Source organism: Chironomus tepperi, unplaced genomic scaffold (genome assembly GCF_022539635.2).
Source record: "Chironomus tepperi strain 1889 unplaced genomic scaffold, CSIRO-AGI_Ctep_v1 contig_7, whole genome shotgun sequence".
Classification (NCBI taxonomy): domain Eukaryota; kingdom Metazoa; phylum Arthropoda; class Insecta; order Diptera; family Chironomidae; genus Chironomus; species Chironomus tepperi.
The window spans coordinates 1,441,252-1,469,162 of NW_027226129.1; the positions used below are offsets into that span (position 1 = coordinate 1,441,252).

Sequence of the window (27,911 nt, forward strand, 5' to 3'; positions counted from 1 at the left end):
AATTCGGAGTCACGTCGGAATAATAAGGATTAATTGATTAACTTTTTTTTTAGATATTCGGTAATGAAGATTGTTAGGACTAAAGATTCCTGATTCCGATACTTTATTGGTAGGCTTGACCTCGAGAATTTATCAAAACAGAGAATTTGGTAAGCCTTAGATGTCATGAGCAATCTGAGTTTATTGCTTAGGCATGAAAACCATCAAAATATAGGGGATAAAGGAACATCACCCGGTCCTTCCGAAGATTAGAACCCCCTCCCCATGGACTACACCCTGACATATACAGCGTAGAGACTCCACTACCAGACATCCTTAAATTTTTTATTAATAAATAATTAATTTAAATTCACTTACCAAAGAATTATGTTCTTATCACACTGAAATATAAACTATTAATGACAAACTGATTATTAGTCTCTAATCTATAATCTCATCCATAAAGGCTTAATTGAGAATTACTCAAAAAATAAATTTTTTTGGTCACTCAAACTTGTTCTTTATTTTGATTTAATTTTTCAATTTCTTCCAATTTAACATTTGTAAATTCAAAATCATTTGTTGTTGACACAACCTGTACATCCTCACCTTTACGTCTAAATATCTTCTTATTACCAAACAGTGCGTCAGCCAGCAGTGCTGTAAATACAATTCCAGTTGCAATCCATTGACGCGGAATCAACGAATTTCCAAATAGAAAAACTGAAATTAAAACATTAAAGAACTTCCTTGTTGTTGTTGCAATTGAGCACGGAAGTGACCCAAAGCCGGCAATCATGAGAAATATGAAAATCTGCCCGAGTGACCCAATCAGCGATGCTGAAACAATTTTCATTAAAACTTCGGGAAATTCCATAACGAATTCATAAAATTTGAATATTTCCATTGTTGCGATGACGGACACGATGAGGATGATTGATGCCCAGAAGTTTAAGGCAAACATGATGCTTAATGCTGATGGATTTGTACGGTTTCGGATACGATCTTCGATGCCGCCGAGGACACCGTCAGCTAATAGGCTCATTCCAATCAATGCTAGACCAAGCCATGAGTTTTCTTCACCGGGTTTGGCTTTGCCTTCTTTGTAGACAAACAGGGAGACACCGACGACAATCTGGAGGACAAAAAAGTACTTTTGGATTGTGTAGCGCTTTTGGGCGAGGAAAACGCCGAGAATCTGGAAGAAATTTGGAGATTTTTAGGTTAGGTTTTTAATTGGAATTGCCCTTAAGATGCCCTCCAGAATACCCTTCAGATGCCCTCCAGAATACCCTTCAGATGCCCTCCAGAATACCCTTCAGATGCCCCCAGAATACCCTTCAGATACCCCCAGAATACCCTCCACAATACCCTTTAGATGCCCTTCAGAATACCCTTCAGATGCCCTCCAGAATACCCTTCAGATGCCCTCAAGGATGTCCTTCGGATGCCCTCCAGAATACCCTTCAGATGCCCTCCAGAATACCCTTTAGATACCCTCCATAATACCCTTCAGATGCCCTCCAGAGTACCCCTCCATACCCTTTCCTAACACAATCCTTACCATCACAGGAATCGGCTTCGATGACTTAGTGATGACTTGTGTTGGATAATTGATCCATCTTAAGGCCATTGTACTGCATACCATGGCTGAGAGGTAGCAAAAGGCAACGGCGATATACCAGCCGACAAAGGTCTTGTCTTCTCTTAGATTTTCTACGAATGGGATGCGATTGTTGGCGTACATGAGGACTAAAATGAGAGAAAATTTTGATTTTGAGGTTCGAATTTTTTTTTTGAGGTTAGGAACCAATATTTGAGGTTGGGAACCAAATTTAAGATTAGGAACCAATTTTGAGGTTAAGAACCAAGTTTGAGGTTAGGAACCAATTTTGAGGTTAGAAACTAATGTTGAGGTTAGGAAATAAGGTTTAGGGTTAGGAACCAATTTTAAGGTTAGGATTTTTTTGAGGTTAGGAACTAACTTTGAGGTTAGGAACCAAATTTAAGGTTAGGAATCAATTTTAAGGTTCGGAACTAGTTTTGAGGTTAGGACCCAATTTTGAGGTAAGGAATCAATTTTGAGGTTAGAAACCCCAAAATTCATACTCACTCTTCGAGAATATCGAATACCAAATGCAATAAATCAGCACCAACGTCAATTCAAATTCAAATTTCTTTCCGTTACAGACGCCGTCCACAAATTCACCGCCATAGCAGACACGCATGATCTTTTCTTGCAGCATTCCATACATGGAGAAGCAGACGATGATGCCAACAGCAAACGTCACCATTCGGAGGGTATCGTTGGCCCAACATCCTTTAACAGAGTCCATACACTTTCCCATTTTGGTGATTATTTTTTGAGGTTAGGTAAGTTGTGTGACTTAGGAATGTAACACGTATGTAGATGTAGATGGATATGAAGCTATATGCACGATGAGATGATTAGTCGAGATTTGTTGGGTATAAAAATATGAAAAGATGACTTTGATGCTATCTACGATTTTGTATAAAATTTCACAGCTTTGATTATGTTGATGATATTGATGACTTTGGTCCAGTTGTTACTGTAAAGCAGAGATTGAGAGAGAAAGTAAAGTTAGCGATTAAGGTCAAATTAGGGTTAATTAGCAGCTTAGAAGGGGGAGTTGGTAGGGCTTTGGGAGTCTGGAGTACATAAGTCGACAAAAAGTCGACTCTACTGGAGACCAGATTTTAATGGAGTCGACTTTACTTCGGATTCCTGCCAAATCTGACTTAAAGAGCGAATTAGCAGGGGCAATTTAAAATTACGTAGCGCATTGTGATGAGAGGGTTCGGAAATCTTGTAGCGCATGGGGATGGGAAGACGTTCAGGTCAAAAATTACAAAGCGGACGTGGGGAGCGATCCTCAAAAAGGGGGTGAGTTGGGATTCAAGAGTGACCTTGAATAAGACTATATTTCTAACAAATGCTCTAGTTCCGGAAGGCAGAAAACGTAGAAATTGCAAGAAAGTCAAGCACAAGGCTGAATTGAAGTCCGACTTAACAGGTGCGATTTTAGCTTTTTTATCCGAGATGCTTTTTGGGAATGTTAGCTATAGTAGCTTGAGTAGCCGGCCTACATTCCCTGGATTCTCTCCCTGTCGACCTCCTTTCTCCTCCATCCCTCTTCTTCTCCCATCTTACCCTTGCTTCCCCCTCCTCCTTTTTGTTTCCTCCTCCTTCCCCCCATACCACCCAGACACTACTGACATCCAATACACATTGAGAATGCCAACATCACATTTTAATTAATTCTCTACAATTTTCCACATCTGCAACTCTTTTTTTTTCATACTAATAATAAATTCCAGAGCATTGCGACCTTGAAACTGAATATGTAGCACCATACATATGCTTGAAGTATATGAATTATTACGCATTAACACATTAATTTTGAAAAAAAAGATTTTAGAAATTTAATCCGATTATTTATTTTCTCAAGTCAAAGGTCAAGTGGATAGAATTATCTCCAAAAATATTCAATGATTCAATGTCAATGCTTGGTACTTGAAATATTGTGGAAAATTGATTTAAATCTTGACATGGTCAATTTGAGTTTATGGATGGGTAAGTGACCTCATAAGATGAGTATATGAGTGATATGAGTGGATGATTATAGGATGATCCGAAAGTCTTGGGTTTAGATGAATTATTAAAAGCAAGACAGAGAGTCAGGCACCAAGACAGGGACCGAGGTTGATGTATCTCGAGACCAAGTCTGGGATGCCTTGATCTGGATATCGAGAACCCTAAATATGCGTTCTTAGATATAGTGATGGAGCGGTTAAAAAGGTAAAGGCACATCTGTAAAGTCTGACCTCAAGTAAGACACATATCAGCCTTGTTACTGACTTTTTGACATTTTTCAAAAGATGATTAAAGAAGCCATCCCGAAAGGCACACGACGAAGAAAAACCAAAAATGTTGCCTCATGTCAGCGTGAGTTGGGATTGTGACTGGATCAGACATCATGTTAGAGTCATACCTGCATCGAACCACATTTTTTGCCAGTTCTGCCTGCGTGTGTCTTTCATATAACCTTCCTGATCCATAATCCACCAATTTACCCCAATACCCCAACCCCATTATCAATTTAATTCCATTAAAAAACATCCTCAAATCCCAACTTTTTGCGCGTAAATAAATCAAATGAGAGTCAAAAAAGTTCTCTCAAAAAATTGAAGTAAAATTCTTGTTTATTTACTCGACAACAGAAGCGAGACGATCGAATTTTCTTCTTGATTCTGTTTTTTTTTTCATTTCATTTGATCATCCGCACAGCATGACTCATGCCACTTTGTAATTCATTCATTTAGACATTTAAAAATTTAGAAACGAAATTGATTCTTTTGTATTTAAATTATACAAAATGTAATTTGAATTTGGACATTTGTAGATCAGTTGATTAGTAGATCAGATTGATGATGAGTCAGTTGATGGTGGTTGGGTGAGGCATGGATGAGGTTTTGGCGTGTTTTTGAGATCAAGACTGAGATCGTAGACAGAGTAATGAAAGATTGAGAACCAATGCCGAAAATCAAAAACGAAGACCAAAAAGCGAGAACCGAAGATGACATAAGACAACCGAAGCCGACCGAAGACAACCGAAGATGAACCGAATACGAACGAAGATGACCGAAGAAGTCCGAAGACGACCGAAGATGACCGAAGATGAACCAAAGACGACCGAATATTACCGAAGCCGACCGAAGCCGACCGAAGACGACCGAAGATGATCGAAGACGACCGAAGATGAACCGAAGACGACCGAAGATGATCGAAGATGACCGAAGACGACCGAAGATGAACCGAAAACGACCGAAGATGATCGAAGATGACCGAAGACGTTCGAAAATGATCGAAGACAACCGAAGACGACCAAAAACAACCGAAGACCAAGAATCAGAAATTTCCAATAAGAAATCGAACTAAGTCCCAATATTGGACAATTTCAAAACACAGAGGGTGATTGATCCCTCTAATAAGAATCACATTTATCTAAAATCACCAATAACATCGAACGCAACATAAAGGTATAAATTTTGGGGGAAAAAGTATCGACAGATGCGCACCGTATCGCGTCTAATTGCAGTGTATGTGTTTGGAATGATCAAAAATTTAAGAGAATCTTTAAAAACTGTTAATGTTACGTAATTTATTCACCCATTGTCTTACCTTCATGCTAGCTACTTGATTGAATTTTAAATATCCACGAGTAAAATTCGGTAGTTCATAAATTATTTTTGTTTTTTATGCTTTTTTGTAGTTATTGGTTTTGTTTTGATTCCTTGGTTCGCTTTTTTGGTTGTTGCTGTTTTGAGAGATTTTTGAGGTAATTTTAATGAATTTTTTAATAATTTTTTTGAGATTGTTTGAATTTTTTTAAAGGGATTTTGAGACATTTTTGGATGTTTTAAATGGAATTTTGGTAAATTTTGGAATTTTTCGTAATTTTTGAAACAATTTTGAACATCAAAATTGGTTTTTTTGTAAAAATTTTCAAGAATTTCTGACTAAATTTGAGATATTTCAGCTATTTTTGGCTAAAAAGGTCAATTTTAGCAAAAAATGGCTAAACTCTAGCCTGAATTTGTTGAATTTATCTAGAATTTGCTGAATTTTTATCCAGAATTTGCTAAATTTCAGCCAGATTTTGCTGAATTTTAGCCAGATTTTGCTGAATTTCAGCCAATATTAGCTGAATTTCAAAACTTCCTGATATTTTCAGATATTTTTGTGATGTTTACACAAAATTTGCCAAATCTTAAACAAAACCACAAAAACACCACTTCAATATGCAATAAAATTTCAATATTTTCTCAATTTTTCAACAAAATTCTCCACTTTTTACCACCAAAATTCCACTTCAAACTCCAAATTTCCACCTAAATTCTCAAAATTTCACCTCAATTCACATTTCTGGACTTTCCAAAAACTCCAAATTTTAATTTTTCCACAATTTTTCTCAACTTTTCCACTCCCTTTTTCCACTTTCACAACAAAATACAGCAAAAAACTCTAAAAACTCTTTCCCAACTTTACTCAACCGAGTTGAAAGAAGAGAGAAACTGAACTGTATATCCAACACAGAAATAAAGTCGTAAAAAAGCAATGCCGGTAAAATTCTCTCAAATTTTTTTTTACTCTCCAAATTTGTATCGAGTCATTAAATTCTCACTGTTTTTTTGGATGTTGTTGAGCATCTGTTGATTCTTATAAGATATGCGGTCATGCAGGTGAGCTGGATATGCCACTGTGATTTCAATTAACGGATTTTTGATGAAAAATTCAAATAAAATTAGCAATAAGGCATGCATGTGTGGATTTATTGTCGGATGATGCAAATTTTTGGATATAATGAGACTTTTATGGACATGACGAGTTATGAGGAATGAGCAAGATTACTAAATATAAACAAATGAATGAGTCAAGCTGAAAATAAGACACGACAAATGAGAATTTGGTGACTTTTTTGTTTTGTGGTGCCTTATCTCATGCAATTTATGCCCGAGTAGCACAATTGTGAGGATGGCTGTCATTTGGAGTTGATGTGGAACTGTCCAAAATTGTCACGAAGCTACTTGAATCCAGAGTTGCAAAACAGGCACTTGTGACAGGCAAAAACCTTACAAATTCTTGATAATTTATATGGTTTTGTAAGTAAAACCTTACAAATTATCAAGAATTTGTAGGGTTTTTGACTGTCACAGATGCCTGTTTTGCACTTCTGCTTGAATCCAATTAACCTTCCTTACTGGACTCCTGGACGTACAAATCAATTGGGATTCATGGCATCCCTCAGATTCCATCTCAATCTGGCTCTATAGCTGGTTTCCGTCTACCAATTACCAATATTAAGCGCAATATTGTCTCTAATGACAGCTTCTGTCAGGCCGACTAGACTATGTACTGATTGAACCACAATTGATCTGCTCAGCCATCGAAGTAAGTAAAGTAATGTGCTGATCGGGCATGTATTACCGAAATTTGAAGTACACAACAATGTTATCTGGAATATGTCAGATTACGTCAGTAAACAAAACTGATAAATTTGCTTTGTTCTATTTTAGGATTTCCTGAACGTGACCTAATGTGAAATTTATTGTACTATAATTTGGGATTTTGAGTTTCGTGACTTCATTGGTATGATGGCTTTAAAACAGAACTCATTTAAATCTTTCTGTAGTTCATCATTGTCACATTTTATCCTAGTTACTTTTGTGCATTGGCTAAATGGTTGTGACCTGAACTAACAGCACCAAATTTGGTCGACCCATAGATGTCATTAGACTTATTTTATGAACTTACAACTTTGACTCATAGTTGGCAAGTTGGTTTCTAAAGAAATCCTCAGCACATTTTAGAAATACCGTAAAACTGACTTATAGATGGCGTTAGTCTTAATTTTTAAAAATCTTGTGATTTGTTAGGATGTAATTCAGTATGGAACACAAACAATCGGAAGGTGATTTTTTGATATTTTTGAAGAGTTTTATCTGACCTAAGATTTATCAAGAACGAGACCAAAATTGAGAGTCCCGATTTTCAATGTTCTGCCAACTCTGACTGAGGTCAAGACTTCTTAATCTCAAGAGATTCTGAAAAATTTTCCTTGTAGTCTCAGTCTCCATCTTGGTCTCGAAATTGATTTATATCCTACCCCTATATAGATGCACCGCTGTTGCTTGATCATCTTCAACCAAACCTTTAAAACTGAATACAGCAATTCTAATTTGCTTGACAAATGCCTTCTTTGACCTGCGACTCTTAAACAATCCTATCTGAGTCTGATTATTGTGCTATGAATATAGTCGAGATTCATATTCCACAATTGTAATGTTAATATTGAATCCTTAATAAAAATAAATTGAGTCTAGGCTAAAAAATGTCAAATTTTGTAGAATTTGAATTTTGATGATTGTTGTCAAGGATTTACACGGAAGCGAATAAATAAATTGTGCACATGCAATCATTCTAGCAGTTTTGGATATTTTCATAAATTGACAGTCAGATGTCTTCCAGGATAATGGTAAATTTGTATTCTATGACAATGCTACCTGACATTTTACGTTAATGTTAATGTTAATTATTCATGTCGTGGATAGGAATAGGAATATGATATCATTAAGGATGTAATTTTGTCAATTTTAGAGTTGATAGTTTGAGTCCCCTAGTCCGGCCAATTCTGTACTAAGTATCATCTATGATGAACCATACGGTTCCCAACTAATGAACTTCATAGAATAGCAATCTTGGCAATAAACAAAAATCTGTTTAGCCGCTTTAAGAACGCCTTAAGAGACTGAATCCAGTCTCAAAACAGAATTACGTCGGCCTATAGTCGTATTTTTGGAATTGTGTCGAATTGTGAGCTTACAGGCAATGACATAAGCAGAGCTCGGAGTCGATTCAATTTTGATATCCATTCGACTCGACTTCGAGCTCTGAATATAACTCCAAATCTAGTCTATTAAGTTCTGAGATTGAACTTTTGTTCCATAAATTCAAAAACCGAAGATAATATCTATCAAAATTCTTATGATTAATGATCAAAATGCTCAATGCCTTCAATAATTTACCATTAAAAATATCAATTCCATGCCCAAAAATCTTCAAAATTCTCAGAAAAATCCACAAAAGAAAGTCACAAAAAAATTCAAAAACTGCCAAAATATTTTTATGACAAATTATGAATGTTTAATGACTCAGCAACTTCAAAAATACCTTTAAAGTGTCAAAATCCTCATCATCGTTCAGAAGCAGCATCAAGGAACAAAAACAACAACAACAACAAAATTCGCATTAAAAAGTCAAAAAGGTAGCAACAGTGGGTGAGCAGAGCTGAGAAGGATTTCATGACCAATTATTTGTTTGTTTGTTGTTTTTTGTGTGTATTCTGTGCGTATCATTGACATTTATGACAATCGGGTATAGAGGAACAACAATAAGGGAATGAGAAGGTAGAAAGGGAAATAAGACAAACAATTGTTGGGCGATTATTAGCCTCAAAACAATATTTACTCACATACGGTGTATTAAAAATAATCATGAAAAGGAAGGCACAAGTTGGGATGATTTGTTGGGTATTGAGGTGGTTAGAGCGTATTTTTGTTTGGGAAGTGTGGTTGAATTTTGAAGGAATTATTTTGAATTGAAGCAATGATTCAGATTTTGAGCAATGTTTGAAAATATAGACTGAAGTAAAGCTTCATTTTAAAGTGTAGCTTTATGTTAAAATTTAGCGTCATAAGAAAATGTTGCTTCATATTAAAGTGCAGCCATAGATTAATATTGAAGCATTGATTCAAACTAAACCATTGATTAAATACTTTGATTTCTACTTTGGCATTGATTTCTTTTGAAGCATTGATTTAATTTCAAAGCATGGCTTTATATGGAAGCAATAATTTAATACCTAAGCCTTGATTTATATTGAGGGTTGATTTAACAGTAAAGCATTGAAATATTGATTTAACATTGAAGCATAGCTTTAATATTGTAGTATTGATTTGATATTGAGGCATTGATTTAGGATTTGAGCAATGCTTGAGAATATAAATTAAAGCGATTAGCAAATAGATTAAAGTGTAGCTTTATTTTGAATCTTAGCCTTTTAATAAAGGGAAGATTCAAATTGAGTTGCAATATCTGTTTATTGCAGCACTGCTTTATATTGAAACATTGATTCAATTTAAGACATTGATTTATTCAAACAATAATTTAATATTGAAGCATTGATTTAATATTAAAGCATTGAATCAGAATTGAAGCATTGATTTAATATTAAAGCATTGAATCAGAATTGAAGCATTGATATAAAATTGAAGCACTGATTTATATTAAATTATTGTGATATTAGATTGTTTATATTAGATTATTAATGACGTTTAGCTTTATTTTGAAGTGCAGGTTTATATTGAAGCATTGCTTTAATTTGAAGTGAAGCTTCACATTATAGCGTAGCTTTATATTGAAGCGTTGCTTTATATTGAAGCATATTTTTACATCAAAACCTTAATTTTAATCAAAAATTTCACATCATCATAGTAGAGCCTAACTTCAAGTCTAAAGAACAAGATCCACACCATTCCTTAACCAATCAAAGCACCGCTTCAGACTCTACTTCCAATTCAATACTAATGCATCTCAATATTTCAATAATCCAGCTAACCATGAATCTCTCCTTCCTATTCTTGTGATATCACAAAACTAGAAAAAAAATAAAAACAATAAAAGTGAGTAAGCAAACATTAAGCAATGCCAACAACAAAACAGCAAGTAAACAGATAAACAGTCAAAAAAGTTAAACAAAAGGAATATTTTCCAGCATGTAAATAAAGACAGTAAGGCATAATAATCAATAAAAGAGGTGAAATGATGACGGAACAGTAAACAGGCACAAATGTCACATGAAGTTCTTCTTCTTACTTCTTAGTTCCTTCATTCTTCTAAAGAAATTTTCATGTCTGTTGACATTTTTATGAGGAAAAAAAAAGAACGGCAATTGTCAATGCAATAAACCCTTCTGGGAATGACACAGTGTGAGTTGTGCATTGAAATTTTTGTGTATTTTTTTGGCTTTTTTTGATCGTTTAGGAACTGAACTGCCTTTAACCGCAATGTGATGGCAATAACTCTTTTATGGTGTTTAAGGGATAGGAAATTTTTGGATGTGATTTGGAAGATGATCGAGTGCAGGGGTGTAGCGGGGTAGGAAGAGAGAGAAGGCAGGGGATTTTGGGAGGGTATGGACCTCCTTTTGAGGTCTCACCTCTGGGACTGACTCCAGCAAAATTTACAGGCTTCACTCTAGGTTTATTTAAGAATTGTGAGAATTTAGTGTTAATTTGATGGATACTCAACTGATTATTGGCTGAATAACGTGATAATTGGCTTGTACCTTTTCTGCTGTGCATCTTGGCTTAGGTGTGCCTTAGTAAAGGCTCACTATTGCAGGAATGCACATTAACAAAGGTGAAATTAGCCTGAAGTGAATCTTATTTGGAGTTCACAATGGTTGGGGTGTTCCTTGGTTGTAGTGTACCTTGACTAGGATACACCATAGCTGTGGTGTACCTTAGCTAGGGTGCAATTTGGGTAGATTGCTTCTTTACCGAGATGAACCTTGATTATCGCCCATCTTGTCAAAAATGCATCTAAATTAAGGTGAACCTTGGTTGTAGTAAACCTTGGCTGGGGTGTAAATTGCAAGGGGTGAACAATGGAGTGCGTAACCATTATTTAGGGCGTACCTTAGTTGAAGTATACTTTGGCTGGAGGTGAAATAGCCTGGAATACACCTTAGATAGTTTGTAACTTGAGTAGTTTAGAGTTTGTCGTGGAATGAATCTTGACGGGATGTGCTTAGGTTTGAGTGCATTTTGACTGGAATATAGCTTGACTTTGGTGCACCTTGGTTAGGAATATACAATGGTTGGGGTGCAATTGGGTTAGAATACACCTTGACTGGCGTACGGCATGCCTGAAATGCATATTGTCTGATGTACAGGTTTGTTAAGGTGCACTTTGGGTTGTTAGAAGGATATTCATCTGATTCTTGGCTGTTAAGGGTTTTGCCAGGGATGTAGTTGAGTAGAATGCATCCTGGCAGAGGTTTAACTTATCAGAAGCCTGGAATACACCAATATAGAGCTGCAAATAGCCTAACATTCACCTTAACTGATTGCCATGAGTCAATAACGACTGAATTCAGCTATATCAATCAAAACCTAAGCCACAATCTTCATTTTTGACTCCAAATGCCTCAAAATCACCAATCAAGCCCCTCCAACGCATTTCCATCATTCAACCAAACTCCATCCATGCCACACAACTCAGTCCAACCTCCCATATCCCATAAATTCCCAATTTTAAAAACTCAACGCGTGTAAAAATGCATCAAAAGGAATAAAAATTCTTTACGAGCTGCTTATTGTCAATCCGTTTACATTCTCAAATTCCCATGTTAATAAGACCCAAAAAAATACACAACAAGACGTAGATAATCAAACGAGATGTCTGAGCAACTGCTAATGATTGTTAATGACTTAATGGATTGAAAAATGAAGAATAAAAAAAATTAAAAATGGAATTGAAATGAGGTTTCATTTTTGTGTGATTCAGTTTTTATGTGCGTGTGTGGGGTCTCGGAGCGAATCGAGACTGAAAGAAGATTTTTTTTTGTATTTTTTTTTTATTTATTCTGTTTTGTGGTGATGATTTCTTGAGAAAAAAATGGAGATTTTTTAAGCAAATGTGATGAATTGAGGGAATTACTTGGTTTGGTTCTGATGAGATTGGAGGATGGACTGTGTTGTGTCATAGTTACAGGGTTTGTTTGATTATCTAGGGCAGTGGAGGGCATTTTTTGATGGTAAACGGTCGATTGATTAACGGTTTGCTGTTCACTACTATGTTACGGCAAACAGGCTGTTAACTACTCACTGATGTAGAGCATTGACAAACAAACTTGGTGCCACGGTACATTAGTGTCCATTTAATCAATCTCAGGTGAAACGCGATAAATTTAGCACATCTTAAAATTTTTACTAAATCAGTTTAATAAATGCATCAATTTTTTAAATATGTCTAGCCGTATTTTTATTATTTTGAACTAATGCTAATGGATTTCATTCTGATTCAAATCAATACTGAGCATTTTTCCTTTTTTTATGTGCCGAAAACTATAGTTTGCAAAACTAAGGGAATCGTAGTCTTCTAGACTCTAAATGGACTCAATAATTAAATTTTTTTGACTTCGCCGTTAAATATTTTTGTTAGTAAATGTGGTGCCGTGGTCCCTAAAAACTCAAAATTTGTTAGAAAATGATTGAAAATTGAACAAAATGTTTTTAAAATAGGTGAAATATATGAAAATTATTGCTGTTTTTTTTCACAATATTCATCATAATAAAATAGTAAAGTTCGTTAAAAAAAATACAGAATTGTCTTCAAAGACACAGCGGCAATTTACAAATAAAACTTGAAATCTTCAATTTCTATATTTTTTAACAATGTCAAAAATTGTAGAAAATTGCCATCTTTTAGCATAAATATCGAAATGCTTACTTTTATGTTCTAATTTGAAAACGTTAAAAGTTCGGATATAAAAAATGAAGATGTAGTAATTCAAATTTAAATTGTTGTGGTAAAGACTGAAAAGAATGTTTCAAATGATTTTTAAGTAAAAATTGTTAATTTTTTAAGATTTTAGAATCTGAAAAAAATGTAAAAGTCATAAAAATCCACAATTTTTACGATTTTTTAGTTTTTTTTAAATATTTCTACTTTTCTTCAATTTAAAAAAATCTTGAATTAGTTTTATTTATTTTGACCATAAATTTCAATTTATTCTCGACTTTATGATTAAAATTCACAATTTATCCGTAGTTTTTTTCATCATTAAAAATGTCTTTGACCTCAAAAAATATCAATTTTTCATTTTTTAATCCCACTCGAAAATTCTTTCAACCTCTTTTTTTATCAAAATCTTTTAAAATTCACAATTCGACCCGATTTTTCAGGTCTTTGTTTATCCGTACTTCAGTTCTTCGTCGAATCCGAACTCCAAGCATTGCCACTCCAAATTGCCGCCCCACCAACTCCAATCTCTACTCTAATTCCACCTTAATTTCCAATCCCCATCAGCACCTCAATCCCCAACATTATACAATCCATAATATTCCCTTAAAAGCATTCACATGTCATGTTTTCCCTTTTACGAATCCCCAAACAGCCAAAAAAAGTCGAACATTGAACATTTTTTACAACTTTTATCCCAAATCAGCCGTTCCTCCACAGCACAACAGTCAACATGCATAGAAATTTTTGTTATCAATTGTCACACTCGTGTGCCTTAACTCCGCCCATAATATCAAGTCCATCCCATCATCTGCTATATCATCATCGTGTCTACATGAAATATACAGCTATGACTGTATGTGTGCATCTATCGTACATTCGTTATGGGACGTGTTAATCTCCGTGTAAAGGCACACGCAATGCGCATCGGAAGCAATAATCGATCGTATGGATAGGAGAGATGGCAAAAGTGCCTCACAGTTGAAATGTGAGTTGTTCAGTTGGGTATTCAACGTCACTCGGGAACGCCGCAGCTCTCTCATCTGCCTCAAAAAAAAAATATATATCTCTTGTGACTTCACACTGTCTGCCAAGAAATCATCATCACACATTTTATTTTTTTGTGTGCTGTATATTGTTCCTTATTTTCCCGATCTGGTGATTTTTTTTTATCGGGAATTGAACTTTTTGGGTACGGAAAAGTTAGTTAATGACACATTTGTGACGTGTGGTCTCGTGTGTGAATCTCATGCTGTTTTGGGCATTCTTGGAAGATTCGAAAGACTTGAGTGAATCTATGTGAAGTTTTGATGGATTTAGAGACCATAATAGTGAAATTAGATAAGATTCTGGTGACTAAGGAGGCTATGAATTAAAATTAGTCAAAATTGAATGAAATTCAATCAGAAAATGTGAAAAAGTGAAGAAAAAATTGAACACTAAGCTGCAAAATATTCAAAATTGAAAGAAATTGTAGAAAAAAATTCAAAAATTCAAAAAATCCTTAGAAAAAGTCGAAATTTTGCTGAAATAAATGAATTTAAATTCAAAATAGTTGAAAAAATCAAAAAATTGAAATTCTCAAAATATTCAAATATCTACAAGTCACATAATCATCACCAAAAAAGGAAGCATATCCCTCAAAAAATAAATACATAATTGATGAATACGAATCCAACATATCAAATAAATATCAATCATCGTTAGCCAAAAAAAATTGAAGAAAATTGAACATAAAAAAAAAAATTTTGAAGTGAAAGGAAAAAAAGTTGAAAATTGTGTAAAAGAAAATATCAAAATAATTAAAATTGACAGTTTGAAAATTGAGAAGAATTTAAAAGTGACAAAAAAGACTTTTAAAAGATTTGAAGAAAATTGAAAAAAATTGTAAAATTTAAAAAAGAATTCATTTTTAAAAAAAGGTTTTTAAATTTGAAAAAAGACTTTTAAATTCAAATTAAATCTTTAAAATCCACAAAATAATAGAAAAAAGTGAAATTGAAATTTGAAATTTATAAAAGAATTTTTGAAATCATTTAAAAGGTCGGAAAAATTGAAATTTTGAATTTTAAAAATCATATAAACGTTTAAAAATATCAAAAATTGTTGAAATTAATTTAAAAATACAAATAAAAAAAAATTAAACAAAATTTCAATAATTCTAAAAACTAAAAAAAGTTTAAAAAAGATTAAAAATTGAAAAATATTAAAAAATTGATAAAAAAAAACTAAAAGTTGAACAAATAAGTGACAATATTAAACCAAATCAAATGAATCAGTGCTCAATAATTGCCAACAATTCAATAAAAAAAACTAAAATTTAAGTGAAAAATTTTAAAAAAATTCATTAAAATTCACCAAACTTTTTAACTTCAAAAATATACAAAAATCAGTGAAAAAACCACAAAAAACCCCAAACACAAATTTTCTCCTCGCAACCCGTTCCCCGTAAGGCTCAAAAATCGTTTTCACACTGCGTTCAGACGAGCCAGTGCCGGGCTTCAGCTCGGCCTCACCATGGCCAACACTGGAGCTCGAGTGGGGTCGCAAATTGTACCCCACAAGCGGCACACGCGGTAGTAGTTTAATGTTTGGATTACCGCCAGGCGGTGACCTTAATCAGCCACGTGGACCTGTGACGAGCCTCAAAGAGGAGCCATTAGGTGCCAGGGCATGGATGCAGCAACCGGATCAGAGCAAGTGAGTTGACATATTTTTGGGGATTTTTAGGGATTCTGAGGGAGTTTTTAAGGATTTTGAAGGGAAATTCGAAGATATTGATTGAAAATTCTTGAAAATTTTGGAAATTTTAGTAAAAATTTAATAAAAATTGATCAAGCAAAATTTAAAGATTTAATTTGAATTTTTTTTATATTGTAACATTTTCAAACATTTTTACACAATTTTGTCAAAAAATGAACAAAAAATTACAAAAAAAAAAATTTACAAAATTTCAATTAAAATTGCAAAAAATCATTAAAAATTCGCTAAATTTTCACAATATTTTTTCTAAAATCCCACAAAATTTTCAAATTTTATCTCCGACCCTTCAACAAAAAAATCCTTTTTTTAAAGCAACATTCAACATAGTTGCAAGCATGGGAGAATCCCTCAATTACCTCGCGGCAATTTTTCTCCTTTTTTGCTGGTAAAATATGTGAAATTGATACGTTCGTGCATTCTGTTAACATTTTATTTCATATTTTACTTTTTTTTATTTTTTTTTTGTGTAAATATGTTTCACTTTTGTTGAATTTGTGGGCGATTAACTTGATTTTTTCAAGTGCGAATAATTTTTTAAATAATTGTTAAAGTTTTGAATTGTGAATTAAAAATTATAGAAATTTACCTTTTTTTGAAAAATAGTTTTTGAAAATTTATTATTTCGTGTAATTTAATTCTAATTTTGTGAATTATTTGATCAATAGATTTAATAAATTTCTTAAATCCATTAAAATTGAATTATAAACACAATTTTAAATTTGAACAAATTTTAAAAACTGAAAACATTTTCAAATGATTTTTTAAATTTTAAACCTTATTTTCAAAAATCAAAAACTTTATGAAAATTTGATAGAAACTTAAAAAATATCAAAATTTTTAAAAATTAAATAATAAAACTTAATTTCTAAACATTATTAAAAATAAATATTTGAATTTTTAGTGAAAATGTTTTAAAAATTTATAAAAAATTAAATTTCACTATTCAAATTTATTTAATATGTTCAATCTATAACAATCTTTACCAAAATTCAAATATTAAAAATTCTTAAAAATTCCATCAATTTAAAAAACAAAATTCTTTTAAATCAACAATTTTTAACTAATTTCTCTTACAATTTTTTTTCTATCTTTTCATATTCAACTCTTCAAAAATCATCATCTTAGTCTTGGAATAGGCCGAGCACATTTCGAGAAGCAGCCACCATCAAATTTAAGGAAATCAAATTTCTTTCACTTTGTTATTGCACTTTATGATCGAAACGGTCAACCAATTGAAATTGAACGAACAGCTTTTATTGGATTTATTGAAAAAGATCAGGTAAGAATTTAAAAATTTTAAATTTTAGTTAATTTCAATTTTATGAAATTTAAAATTTGAAAAGTTTTATGTTTATAAAATTTAATTTAAATTGATTTGAATTTTACTCAATTTTAAAAATTAAAAATTCCAATTTTTGCGTAAAATTAAGATTGTTTTAAATTTTTATTTTATAAAAAATTGAAAATTTAAAATTGAATAAATTTTGATTTTGAGAATTTATAAATTTCTTAACTAATATTAAAAATCAAAATTCAAATAAAGTTTAACATTTTAAATTTAAATTCAAATTTTTGAAAACTTTAAATTTAGTTAAAATTTTATTTTAAACGAATTTAAAAAATTTTAAATTCTAAAATAATCATAAAAATTTTATAAATTTAAACTATTAAAATTAAAAATTTCAATTTTTATCCTAAAATTCACTAATTTTTGAATAACAGTTTAATTTTTTTATATTTAAAACAATATTTTAAATTCAAATTTCACAAAAAAAAATCAAAGTTAAAAAAATAAATTAAAACTTCTTAAAAATTCCAATTTAAAAATTCAAAAACAAAAAATTCTTTTTAAAAAATTCAAAAAAGAAAAAATTAAAATTTGTTGAAAATTGAAAAATTTATATCTTAAAATTCAAAAAAATTTTAAAAATTGAAAAATATTAAAAAATGATAAAAAAAAAACAAATATTTAACAAATCTAATTTTAATCTTTTGGCGCCCTCAAAAAAGGCCATAAATTACCCAAAAAAACCATCGAAAATTTCACACTCAATTTACATCCTACAAGTCAGTTCTAATTCCAGTTCCTTCCTTCCTTACATCCTCAAAAATATCTCATAATTTACTTCCGACAACAATTTCAATAAATATCAATAATGTCCAATATTATGACCACAAATATCATGTCTTGTAAATCCACACATGAACATCCTCGACCATAAATATCAACATTTCCTTAAGGCACACAAGATTCTCGGAATTCCCAGCTGTGCTTCATCTATTCCTTCATGCTGTCCTTCTTAACTTGACCCCAAATGACCTTTTTTTAAAGATTCTTTTTTTGTGATTTTTTTTAACAACAGGAAATCGATGGACAGAAAACAAATAACGGAATTCATTATCGACTTCAGTTGCTCTACACAAATGGTGAGTTATAAAATATTATTTTGAGGGATTTTAAGGGATTTTAATTCTGTACTAAATGACTGATTTGATGACTGACTTATTGGATTATTGATTGGAAGTCAATCAAAGCAACTGACTTCTAGGTGACTTCCTAGCTGTCTTGATAGAAGGTTTAGTAGATAATGGACAGTCTTACTGCATATTTAATCCAAATTTAAGGGCATTATGTGTGATGATACGTGCAATTGCACAATATAATGAATCTAAGGCTATATGATCCAAATTGCTGCTTTAAAGTCGCATTTAGAGGCGTATTCTGCAGAAATAAGGATTTGGGACAGAATTGGCAAGACTCCATTTGACTTAAGAGTTGACTCGGAATTTAGAGCTGCTAACTCAAAGGCTTTGCACGTATCATCACTTACCTCGTCCTTATTTAACTATTAAATATGCAGGAAGACAGCTCATTACCCAGCAAACTTATCATCAAGATACCTAGAGAGTCAACCACAAGTTAGTAGTCATAATTGACTGTTGGAACCTCTGCTTTAGCAAGCACTCCTGATTGCATTTCATTATTTTTGACAAGTTTTTGTCATTTTTTTGATAATTTATAATCAGTTCTACATCTTTGGACAAAGCTGCTCTACCTTAAAGCTATATGATTATGAATCAGTATTGTTGTAATGTAACAACAACAAATCATAAGCAGCATATAGATTCGGTTCAAGATTGCAGAAAAATCCAATAATTTGAATAATTTCTCTTTAAAACTTCTAAAATTTCTTTCCACCTTAAAATGTTCCACAACATTTAACATCCACTCTTCTCCTTTACTTCTTTATTCTATTCGATAAGATTCAATCCTTTATTCCTACATATATTTCACATTATAGACTAGATTTCTGCATTATAAAACTCATCCAATTGAGCAAAAATTTTCATAGACAAAAAAAAGTGTAAAAAATTATGTTTGAAGGTAAAAATTCACATAAATCATTTTAAATTGGCAGAAATAGATTTTCATCCTTTCTTTTGGGATGAAATGATGGAAGTAGCCCAACTTTGGGGGTTAAAAAGTGCAATAAAATGTGAATCTGGATAGGATTTTATGGGATTTAAAATTGATAATTTATTAATTTTTGAGAAAAAAATCATTAAAAAATTGGTGAAATTTAAATTGAAAATTGAAAAAATTCAAATTTTATTTTTTAGTGTTTTTAAAATTTGCACATTTTTTTTTTGATTGTTTTTTGAAATTTTCAAAATTTTTACTAATTTTTCAAATATTTCTGAAATTTTTCAAAACTTTTAATTAATTTTTTTTTTAAATTTCTTTAAATTTTTAACAATTTTTAAAGATTTTTTTAAAATTTAAATTTTTTTTTCTAAAATTAAATTTCAAATTCTTTAATCTTCAATTTTTCTCTCAATTTCAACCAAAAATTGACCCAAAAATAGAACCTGTCGATACATTTTATAATCCAATTAAACCAAAACTTCACTTCCCATAGACAAAAAAAGCAGAAATTTTTAAGAAGATTTTCCCATCGTTCCTCCATTCCATCCCTCCTATTGTCTATCCACAACTCTCCCACCATCCACTTCTTATTCCTATTCTTCCTTACAACCATCAATTCCCCAAACTCAGTCGGCGAATGTTGAAAAGAAAAAAAGTAGAAAAAAATAGCAAAATTATTGACCAATTTTTCAATATGAACACACTTACCATCGATGATATTGAAGGAGATTCTTAATCCCACTGGGGGGAATTTTCATTTCCAATAGAGAATTCTATTCTGTGCTGTGTGTGCGGCGCGGTCACTAATTGGATTATTATCTCGCACAACAGAAATAGAAATAGAAATTGATCTTGTGGGTATTTAAAAAAGTTGAGATTTTATGGAGAGGAAGTAGAGTAAGGTTGGGAAATTTTAGGGACAGGGAGCGGGACAGAGGCTGAAAATCGAGGACGGAGATCGAGACTGGGGACTGAGTATACTCGAGAGTACTCGGGCATACCCGAAAATAACCGAAAATGCTCGAAATCATCCGAAGTTACCCGAAAAAGTCTTGGTCTCGGTCTCGACTTGGCCCAAAGTAAGCGGGACTCCAAAGTACCACTCCAACTTATTCCGACTCCAATAGAGTCCAGATTCCACTTTTCATTAAATTACTGCTCCAAAATCGAGTCCAGTCCCTCCAAAACCCCCCAACCATTAACCATTAAAATTTCATCACTCAACAATATTTTCCCTATATCAATATGCAGCATAAATCAAGCTATAACAACTTTCATGATTTATTACACAAGTCTCAGCTCAGTTCAACAACTTTACTCAATCACGTCATTAATTTTATTTCTAATTTTTTACTCGTTTTGACTTCTGTAAATGGAAAATTTAAAAGATTGGATTTATTAGAGGTATCGATGACGTCATAATCATCTTAATTAAATGAAAAATGATATAAAATGTGGAATGCAATGGAAAAAAATTTTAATTATGAATTGAGATAAGGGGAACAGTTTGGGAGGTTGTTTAAGACACCAGAGGGGGAAGATGGGTATAGGGGTATAGCACTGGGAGTTGTTGAATGCATCAAGGGGCAGGGAGAGCACGGGGGGATTGAGGGGCACGAGGGTCAATCGAACAAATGTAGGATACAACGGGACAATAAGAAAACGAACAAGGGGAGAAGGGGGCAAGCCTGGATGTGGCTGTAAACATCCCACTTTTACTGTTCTCTAACTTCCAAACAATCCCTAAAATTCAAGAAAAATTGAAGAAAATTGTACAAAATAATAATGATTTTAATACTGATTAATACTCAATGAAATGAGCGACTGCATGCTAAACAATTCACGACCAATTCAAACTTAAAAATTCTCCGACGTAAAAAAATTAATTTACGGAATTAAAAAATTGTTCTTGTTTAAAGAGGATTTTCTGGGGGATCTTAGTAGTCATTAAATTAATTAATGAAATTTTTATCTGAATTTTCATGGAATTTTTTGTGCTTATTTTGCAGGTGCTCGACAGGAGCAGGACATATTCGTGAGGCTTATCGACTCAGTTACCAAACAGGTGAGTTTTTTGGATGCAAAAATTGGAGAAATTTGACAAATTTTCCAACTTTTTTGTCGAATTTTTTCAAATTTTCTCAATTTTTTCCCCAATTTACCCCAAAAATACCCCAAATTTTGACTAATTTCCCTCCAAATTCCCCTAATTCCAGGCAATTATGTATGAAGGACAAGACAAGAATCCAGAAATGTGTCGAGTACTCCTTACACACGAGGTCATGTGCAGTCGGTGTTGTGACAAAAAAAGTTGCGGTAATCGTAACGAAACACCATCAGATCCTGTTATCATTGATAGGTGAGCGTTTGTATGTGAAATTCCGAAATTGCTTGATGTGTAGCAAAATTTACAAGCTTGTAATGGGAGGGAAGGTGGAGTGAGTGAGGGTTTTTGGAGGGGTTGAAGAGTGAATCTGAGGAGTTTTGGAGGTTAATTTATAAATATGTTTTTTTTGTGAATTTTCTTTACATAATATTGGGTACAGTTGGTTTAATGATATGTAATTCAGGGAGCCCAATCAGAAATTGCAATAAAAAACAAGTAAGAAAGTCATTTTTGGGTTAATGTATAAAGCGCATTTTTGCTCCAAATGTTCTGAATTCTAGAGATTCATGTTGGGAATGAGAATATCAATCAAATATTGACACTAAAAATCGTTTAGGATCATGAATACAGAAAAAATGAAGATAAAATGAGAAAAACTTAATTTTGCAGCCAATTTTTGGTTCCCTTTCGGACCCTGGCCTCCTAAAACCTCTAAATTCTGCTTTAAGAATCTCAAAATAGACAATTTTTTATGAAGAATCCAAAAATCAAAGTAAAAAATTCCAAAATTATAATCAGCACCTGCAAAACCGCCTAATTTAACATCAACACCCCTTTACACCTGGAAGTTCATCCCGAAAAATCATCCCATAAGTCCATAAGTCTCACAAATCATTCCAACAACAAAAACTGTCTTCAAAATCACAAAAGAATCTCACAATTTTTTCTGTGTCAACAAAAATTCATCAAAAATTTATGAAATTCATTTTAAAAAATTTAAAAAAATGCGTAACAAGAAATAAAACAAAAGACAAAAAAAAAGAGACATTTAATCACACACAACAAAAAAGAGCAAACAGAAAAAAAATTTGTAATTCCAATTCGACCTTCGCCTTTTCCGTAATTTTTCTTACAAAAGAGAATCGACTCGCGGAGGTCCAGCAGAAGCAGAAAGAGTTGAAAAAATTGATTTTTTTTTTATTTTTCTTTAGAATGAGAAAGAAAAAGTAAACAAAATGAACCGCATTTGGCGGTAGTTCCTTGAAATTAAATTTATATAAAATCGACAGCAGCAACAAGAGATGCAAGAAGAAGTTTGCAATTACGAGAAACAGAAAAAAATGATGACAAGTGAGAAAGTCACTTTTGGGTTCGTGGAAATAAGGCGCATATTTTGCTAAAATGTACTAGAATTGTAAGTTTTTATTTAAATTGTACTTACATAATTTAAATTTAGTCTTCAGGGCTTCAGGGCTTCAATAAATCAGTAAATTTAGTACATTAGTAAAAGAATTACAAAAATCTAGTACTTCAATATTGAATCTAGTATCAAATCTAGCAATTAATGTAATAAATTTCCAAAAATTTAGTCAAAAATACCAAAACTTTTAGTCAAAAATTACTAGAATCTCACAAAAAAAAAATCTAGTCCAAAAGCACTAAAATCTGAAAATAATCTAGTCCAGAAAGAACTGAAATCTTCTAAAAATCGTGTCCAAAATTACCAAAATCTAGTCCAAAAGCATTAGAATGTCAAAAAAATCTAGTCCAAAAAATTCTAGAATTTCAACAAAAATCTAGTCCAAAAAGTACTAGAATCTTAACAAAAATCTAGTCCAAAAGTATCACAATTCTAAAAAATCTAGTCCAAAAGTACTATAATCTTCAAGATAAAATCTAGTACATAATTACTTAAATTTTAAAAAATCTAGTCCATAAAGTACTAGATTTTCTGAAAATTCTAGTCCAGAATTTACTAGATCTTAACCCAAATGTACTAGAATTTTAAAAATCTAGTCTAAGAGTACTTGAATCTTCACAACATCTAGTCCAAAAGTACTAGAATCTCAACAAAAATCTAGTCCAAAAAGTACTAGAATCCCATCAAAAATCTAGTACAAAAAGTCCTAAAATATAAAAAAATCTAGTCCAAAATTACTTAAATCTGAAAATAATCTAGTCCAGAAAGTACTAGAATGTTTAAAATCGAGTCCAAAAGTAATAAAATCTTAATAAAAATCTAGTCCAAAAAGTACAAGAATTTTCTAAAAATCTAGTCCAATAATATTAAAATGTCAAAAGAATCTAGTCCAAAAGTACTAGTTTCTTCAAAAAAATTTAGTCCAAATTTATTTAAATTTTGAATATTCTAGTCCCGAAGGTACCAAATTTTAATCCAAAAGTACTAGAATTTTATGAATCTAGTCCAAAAATCTAGTACTTCATTCCTAGATTCGAACTACCTGGACATTCCGACACTACCTTACCACATCACATCCACACATTACCATTGCCATCGCCATCGATACAAAGAAGGACAAAAATTGACAAACAAGATGTCATAAAAGATTCATCAAGTAACCGTCAACGATGCTTACAAGTGATTGTGGTACGGATTTGGGATTTTTAGTGTACAGCTTTAGGATGGGATAATACATGATGAATTATATTCACGTGCCCGAGCCTCACTGACGCTGTCTCTCAACAACAAAACGACTTAAAATGGATTTTAATTGGATTTCATTGCGCGAAACTTTTTTTGTTGCTGTTGCTGTTGCTGCTTTTGCTACCGCATCGCCAATTTTTGATGTCTATAAATGGATTTTTACTGGTTTTTACCTTTTTGCCATCCAATCTACCCCACACACATGATGATGATGATGATGCACATACATTGATTCTGATTTGTGGGTATGAGAGAACTAAATCATGTGTTGGCCATAAATGGATGGAAATGAGCGCGAAATGGCTTGGTGGGAATAATTTGAGGTTAAAATTGGGTGGCTGGGACTGATTAAGGCATGATTATTTGGTTCCTAACCTCAAAATGATCTAGTTCCTAACCTCAAAATGATCCAGTTCCTAACCTCAAATTAACCAGTTTCTAACCTTAAAAATTCTCAATTTTCTAACCTCAAAACAGAAAATGCGCTTTATTCACCAACTCTAAAGTGACTTTCTTACTTGTCGTCTCTTGCCGCGAGGTAATTTTGAACTAGTTTTATTGTAGCTCTTGTTCATTTGCCGCTCATCAGCATAAACTTTTTTTTTGTGTTAGAATTTTTCCACAATTCCAGGTGTTGATGAAGTTTAAGCAATGAGAAAGTTTTTGGCGGGAAAAAATTATTAATTGAGAATATCTCTAATGAATAGTTGTGGATGGGGGTTTTTTGGGGATTTTAAGGCATAACTTTTTACTAATTTTTTCTCTTTTTTTTTGCAGATTTTTCTTGAAATTTTTCTTAAAGTGCAATCAAAATTGTTTGAAAAACGCTGGAAATCCGAGGGATATGAGAAGGTTTCAGGTATGTCGATTTTCGTTGCTTATGAAAATAACCTCAAAGTTCAAATTTTGAACCTATTTTAACCTCAAAGTTCAAATTTTGAACCTATTTTAACCTCAAAGTTCAAAATTTGAACCTAAAGTAACCTCAAAGTTCAAATTTTGAACCTAAATTACCTCAAAGTTCAAATTTTGAACCTGAAATAACCTCAAAGTTCAAATTTAGAACCTAAAGTGATCTCAAAGTTCAATTTTTGAACTTAACCTCAAAGTTCAATTTTTGAACCTAACCTCAAAAAAAAAATCAAAATTCACAAATTTAATCTGAACAATTTTGCTCCAAATCAATTCCACTGCAGGTCGTCATCTCAACCCAAGTGAGCGTCGAGGGTCCACTATTAGCCATCTCAGACAACATGTTTGTTCACAACAACAGCAAGCATGGACGACGTGCCAAACGACTCGATCCGGATGGAGGCGCCACCGCTGGTAATTCTCCGTTGTTATCAGCTCATGCATTGGCCCCGGACAGTACGTACGACGGTCCGTTTCCAAGTGAATCTCAATTTTTTTTTTTATTTTTTGAATTTTTTTTTTGGTTTGAAAATTTTTTTGTTGATTTTTTGCGTTTTTTTGAGAAAAAAAATGAAATTTAGGAAGTGAAAAATTGCTCGTCGTTCGTACAAATCCACCGCACAGATCCATAAATCAGACTTGATTTTTTCTTATTTTGTGTGAATTTTTTTGTTGTTGTTTTTTGTCATTCAAATTTCACAAAGCACGAAAAGTCTTGGAATCTTTGTGGAAAATTTATCAGAAAATTGAGAATTTAAGCTCAAAATTTGAGCAACTTAACCTCAAAATTGAGCAACTTAATATCAAAATTGAGCAACTTAACCTCAAAATTGAGCAACCTAACCTCAAATTCAGCAAAATAACCTTTAAAATTGGGCAACTTAACCTCAAAATTGCCAAACTTAACTTCAAAAATTCCCCAACCTAACCTCAAAAAAATCTGATGAAATTTCCACAAGGACATGCTTTAAACTGTTCATACCGCCCTTATATCCAAGACAATTTACTCATTTGTCAACATTCCTTCCATTACAGGCATTTATCCACCACTTCCAATGGCAACGCCATGCATCAAGGCAGTCTCACCATCCGAGGGATGGACAAAAGGCGGCGATTCAGTCATCATAATTGGCGATAATTTCTTTGATGGATTACAAGTCATTTTTGGCACAATGTTGGTGTGGAGTGAGTTGATTACCCAACATGCTATACGTGTCCATACACCGCCCCGACACATACCCGGTGTGGTTGAAGTCACATTAAGCTATAAGAGTAAGCAGTTCTGCAAGGGATCACCTGGACGATTTGTTTATATTTGTAAGTATTTTTTGGGGATTTTGTGGGGATTATTGGGGATTATTGGAGATTATTGGGAATTTTGTAGGGATTATTATGGCATTTGTAGAAAATTATTGGGCATTTATGGGTAATTATTGGACATTTATGGGTAATTATTGGGCATTTGTGGGTAATTATTGGGCATTTGTGGGAAATTATTGGGCATTAATGGGGATTTATTGGGCATTTGTGGGTAATTATTGGGCATTTGTGGGTAATTATTGGACATTTTGTGGGTAATTATTGGACTTTTATGGGGAATTATTGGGTATTTTGTGGGCATTCTCTGGGCATTTTCCTGATAATTTTTGACTAATTTCCCAAATCTTTACAGCACTTAGTGAGCCAACAATCGACTACGGATTCCAGCGACTTCAGAAGCTTATACCAAGACATCCAGGTGATCCGGACAAGTTACCAAAGGAAATCATCCTCAAACGAGCTGCAGACATTGCTGAAGCACTTTATTCAATGCCACGATCACCGTCGGGTGGTGGTGGGTCGGGATTTAATTCGTATACGGGACAGTTAGCCGTTAGTGTTCAACCAGATGGCAGTTCACAGTGGGCTGAAGGTAGGCATTGCTTTTGACATAACCTCAAATTTTTGGACATAACCTCAAACTTTTTGACAATTTTTGACATAACCTCAAATTTTTCTGACATAACCTCAAAATTTTTCTAACATAACCTAAAATTACATCAACATAACCTCAAAATCATACAATTTAACCTCAAATCGACACTTCCAAAAACTCAAAATTTTTTAACAAAAAAGAATTCTTTTCAATTCATGTAGCCGATGAGTACAGTCGGGCACAGAGTAGCAGCGTAAGTCCGCGTGGCGGCGGTGGATATTGTTCAAGTGCATCAACACCACACTCATCTACCGGCGGATCAGCATCTTATGGTACAACATTAACAAATGGCTATGGACCACCAGCACCAATACAAATGACTGGATTGTCAACATCGTCACCGGCATCGTCGGCAAATGTTTTTAATTCAACATCTAGTGAGTGTAAATAAATTTTTGGATACTTTTTATTGATGTTTGTAGACTTAGGATTGTAACCTCAAAATTTAGGAACATAACCTCAAAATTTGGGAACATAACCTCAAAATTTGGGAACATAACCTCAAAATTTGGGAACATAACCTCAAAATTTGGGAACATAACCTCAAAATTTGGGAACATAACCTCAAAATTTGCGGACATAACCTCAAAATTTGGGAACATAACCTCAAAATTTGGGAACATAACCTTAAAATTAATCAAAATAACCTCAAAATGTGGAACTAATTTCGAACTTTTCTTAATCTATTTCCAGTTTACTACCGTTAAGCATCACAACATCATCAAAATTTATCAAATAAATACTCAACAAATCAACACAATTTAACCTAGACTAGATCAAGTAAATCCCAAAGTTCACGCTTGTAAATGGATGAAAAAAAGTTAAAAAAATAATCAATTAAAAATCAAATTTTTGGCCATATCATAAGGAATAGAGGAAGAAGGCACAACATATCTGTGGAACTGCACATCATCATTATTAATTTCGAAAGTTATATTCGAATTTTGACAGTGGACATTCGAATTTCGAAGTTGT

General features: G+C 32.8%; 2 protein-coding genes across 5 annotated transcripts; one reads left to right on the forward strand and one right to left on the reverse strand.

Annotated features, from left to right (window-relative positions):
* Positions 1 to 474: 474 nt before the first annotated feature.
* On the reverse strand, positions 475 to 6,075 carry LOC139097763 (solute carrier family 35 member B1 homolog). Its single transcript, XM_070649758.1, has 5 exons — positions 5,913 to 6,075; positions 5,183 to 5,318; positions 2,093 to 2,549; positions 1,544 to 1,731; positions 475 to 1,177 (listed from the first exon to the last, which is right to left on the reverse strand). Exons 3-5 carry the CDS (start codon positions 2,325 to 2,327, stop codon positions 488 to 490), a joined length of 1,113 nt encoding a protein of 370 aa, XP_070505859.1. The 5' UTR covers positions 2,328 to 2,549; positions 5,183 to 5,318; positions 5,913 to 6,075; the 3' UTR covers positions 475 to 487.
* Positions 6,076 to 15,315: 9,240 nt separating this feature from the next.
* kn (EBF transcription factor knot) lies at positions 15,316 to 27,911 on the forward strand. Of its 4 annotated transcripts, none has more exons than XM_070647377.1 (11): positions 15,316 to 15,787; positions 16,976 to 17,129; positions 18,214 to 18,277; positions 21,287 to 21,342; positions 21,494 to 21,636; positions 24,827 to 24,908; positions 25,246 to 25,429; positions 25,997 to 26,278; positions 26,634 to 26,873; positions 27,098 to 27,319; positions 27,630 to 27,911. In XM_070647377.1, the coding sequence occupies exons 1-11, from the start codon at positions 15,675 to 15,677 to the stop codon at positions 27,641 to 27,643; spliced, it is 1,554 nt and encodes a 517-aa protein (XP_070503478.1). In that variant the 5' UTR covers positions 15,316 to 15,674; the 3' UTR covers positions 27,644 to 27,911. The 4 variants fall into 4 exon arrangements, with proteins under 4 accessions (XP_070503478.1, XP_070503558.1, XP_070503641.1 ...); XM_070647457.1 differs by having other exon boundaries at positions 27,098 to 27,313; XM_070647540.1 differs by having other exon boundaries at positions 25,246 to 25,417.

Excerpts from the sequence above, each read along its gene's own strand:
- LOC139097763 (XM_070649758.1), bottom strand. The coding sequence starts at position 2,327 with ATGGGAAAGTGTATGGACTCTGTTAAAGGATGTTGGGCCAACGATACC. Across the intron at positions 1,732-2,092 it reads GTATTCGATATTCTCGAAGA|TCCTCATGTACGCCAACAAT; the intron begins GTGAGTATGAAT and ends CTCTCATTTTAG. Across the intron at positions 1,178-1,543 it reads CGAAGCCGATTCCTGTGATG|ATTCTCGGCGTTTTCCTCGC; the intron begins GTAAGGATTGTG and ends AATTTCTTCCAG.
- kn (XM_070647377.1), top strand. The coding sequence starts at position 15,675 with ATGTTTGGATTACCGCCAGGCGGTGACCTTAATCAGCCACGTGGACCT. Across the intron at positions 15,788-16,975 it reads CAGCAACCGGATCAGAGCAA|TCTTGGAATAGGCCGAGCAC; the intron begins GTGAGTTGACAT and ends TCATCATCTTAG. Across the intron at positions 26,279-26,633 it reads TGGACGATTTGTTTATATTT|CACTTAGTGAGCCAACAATC; the intron begins GTAAGTATTTTT and ends AAATCTTTACAG.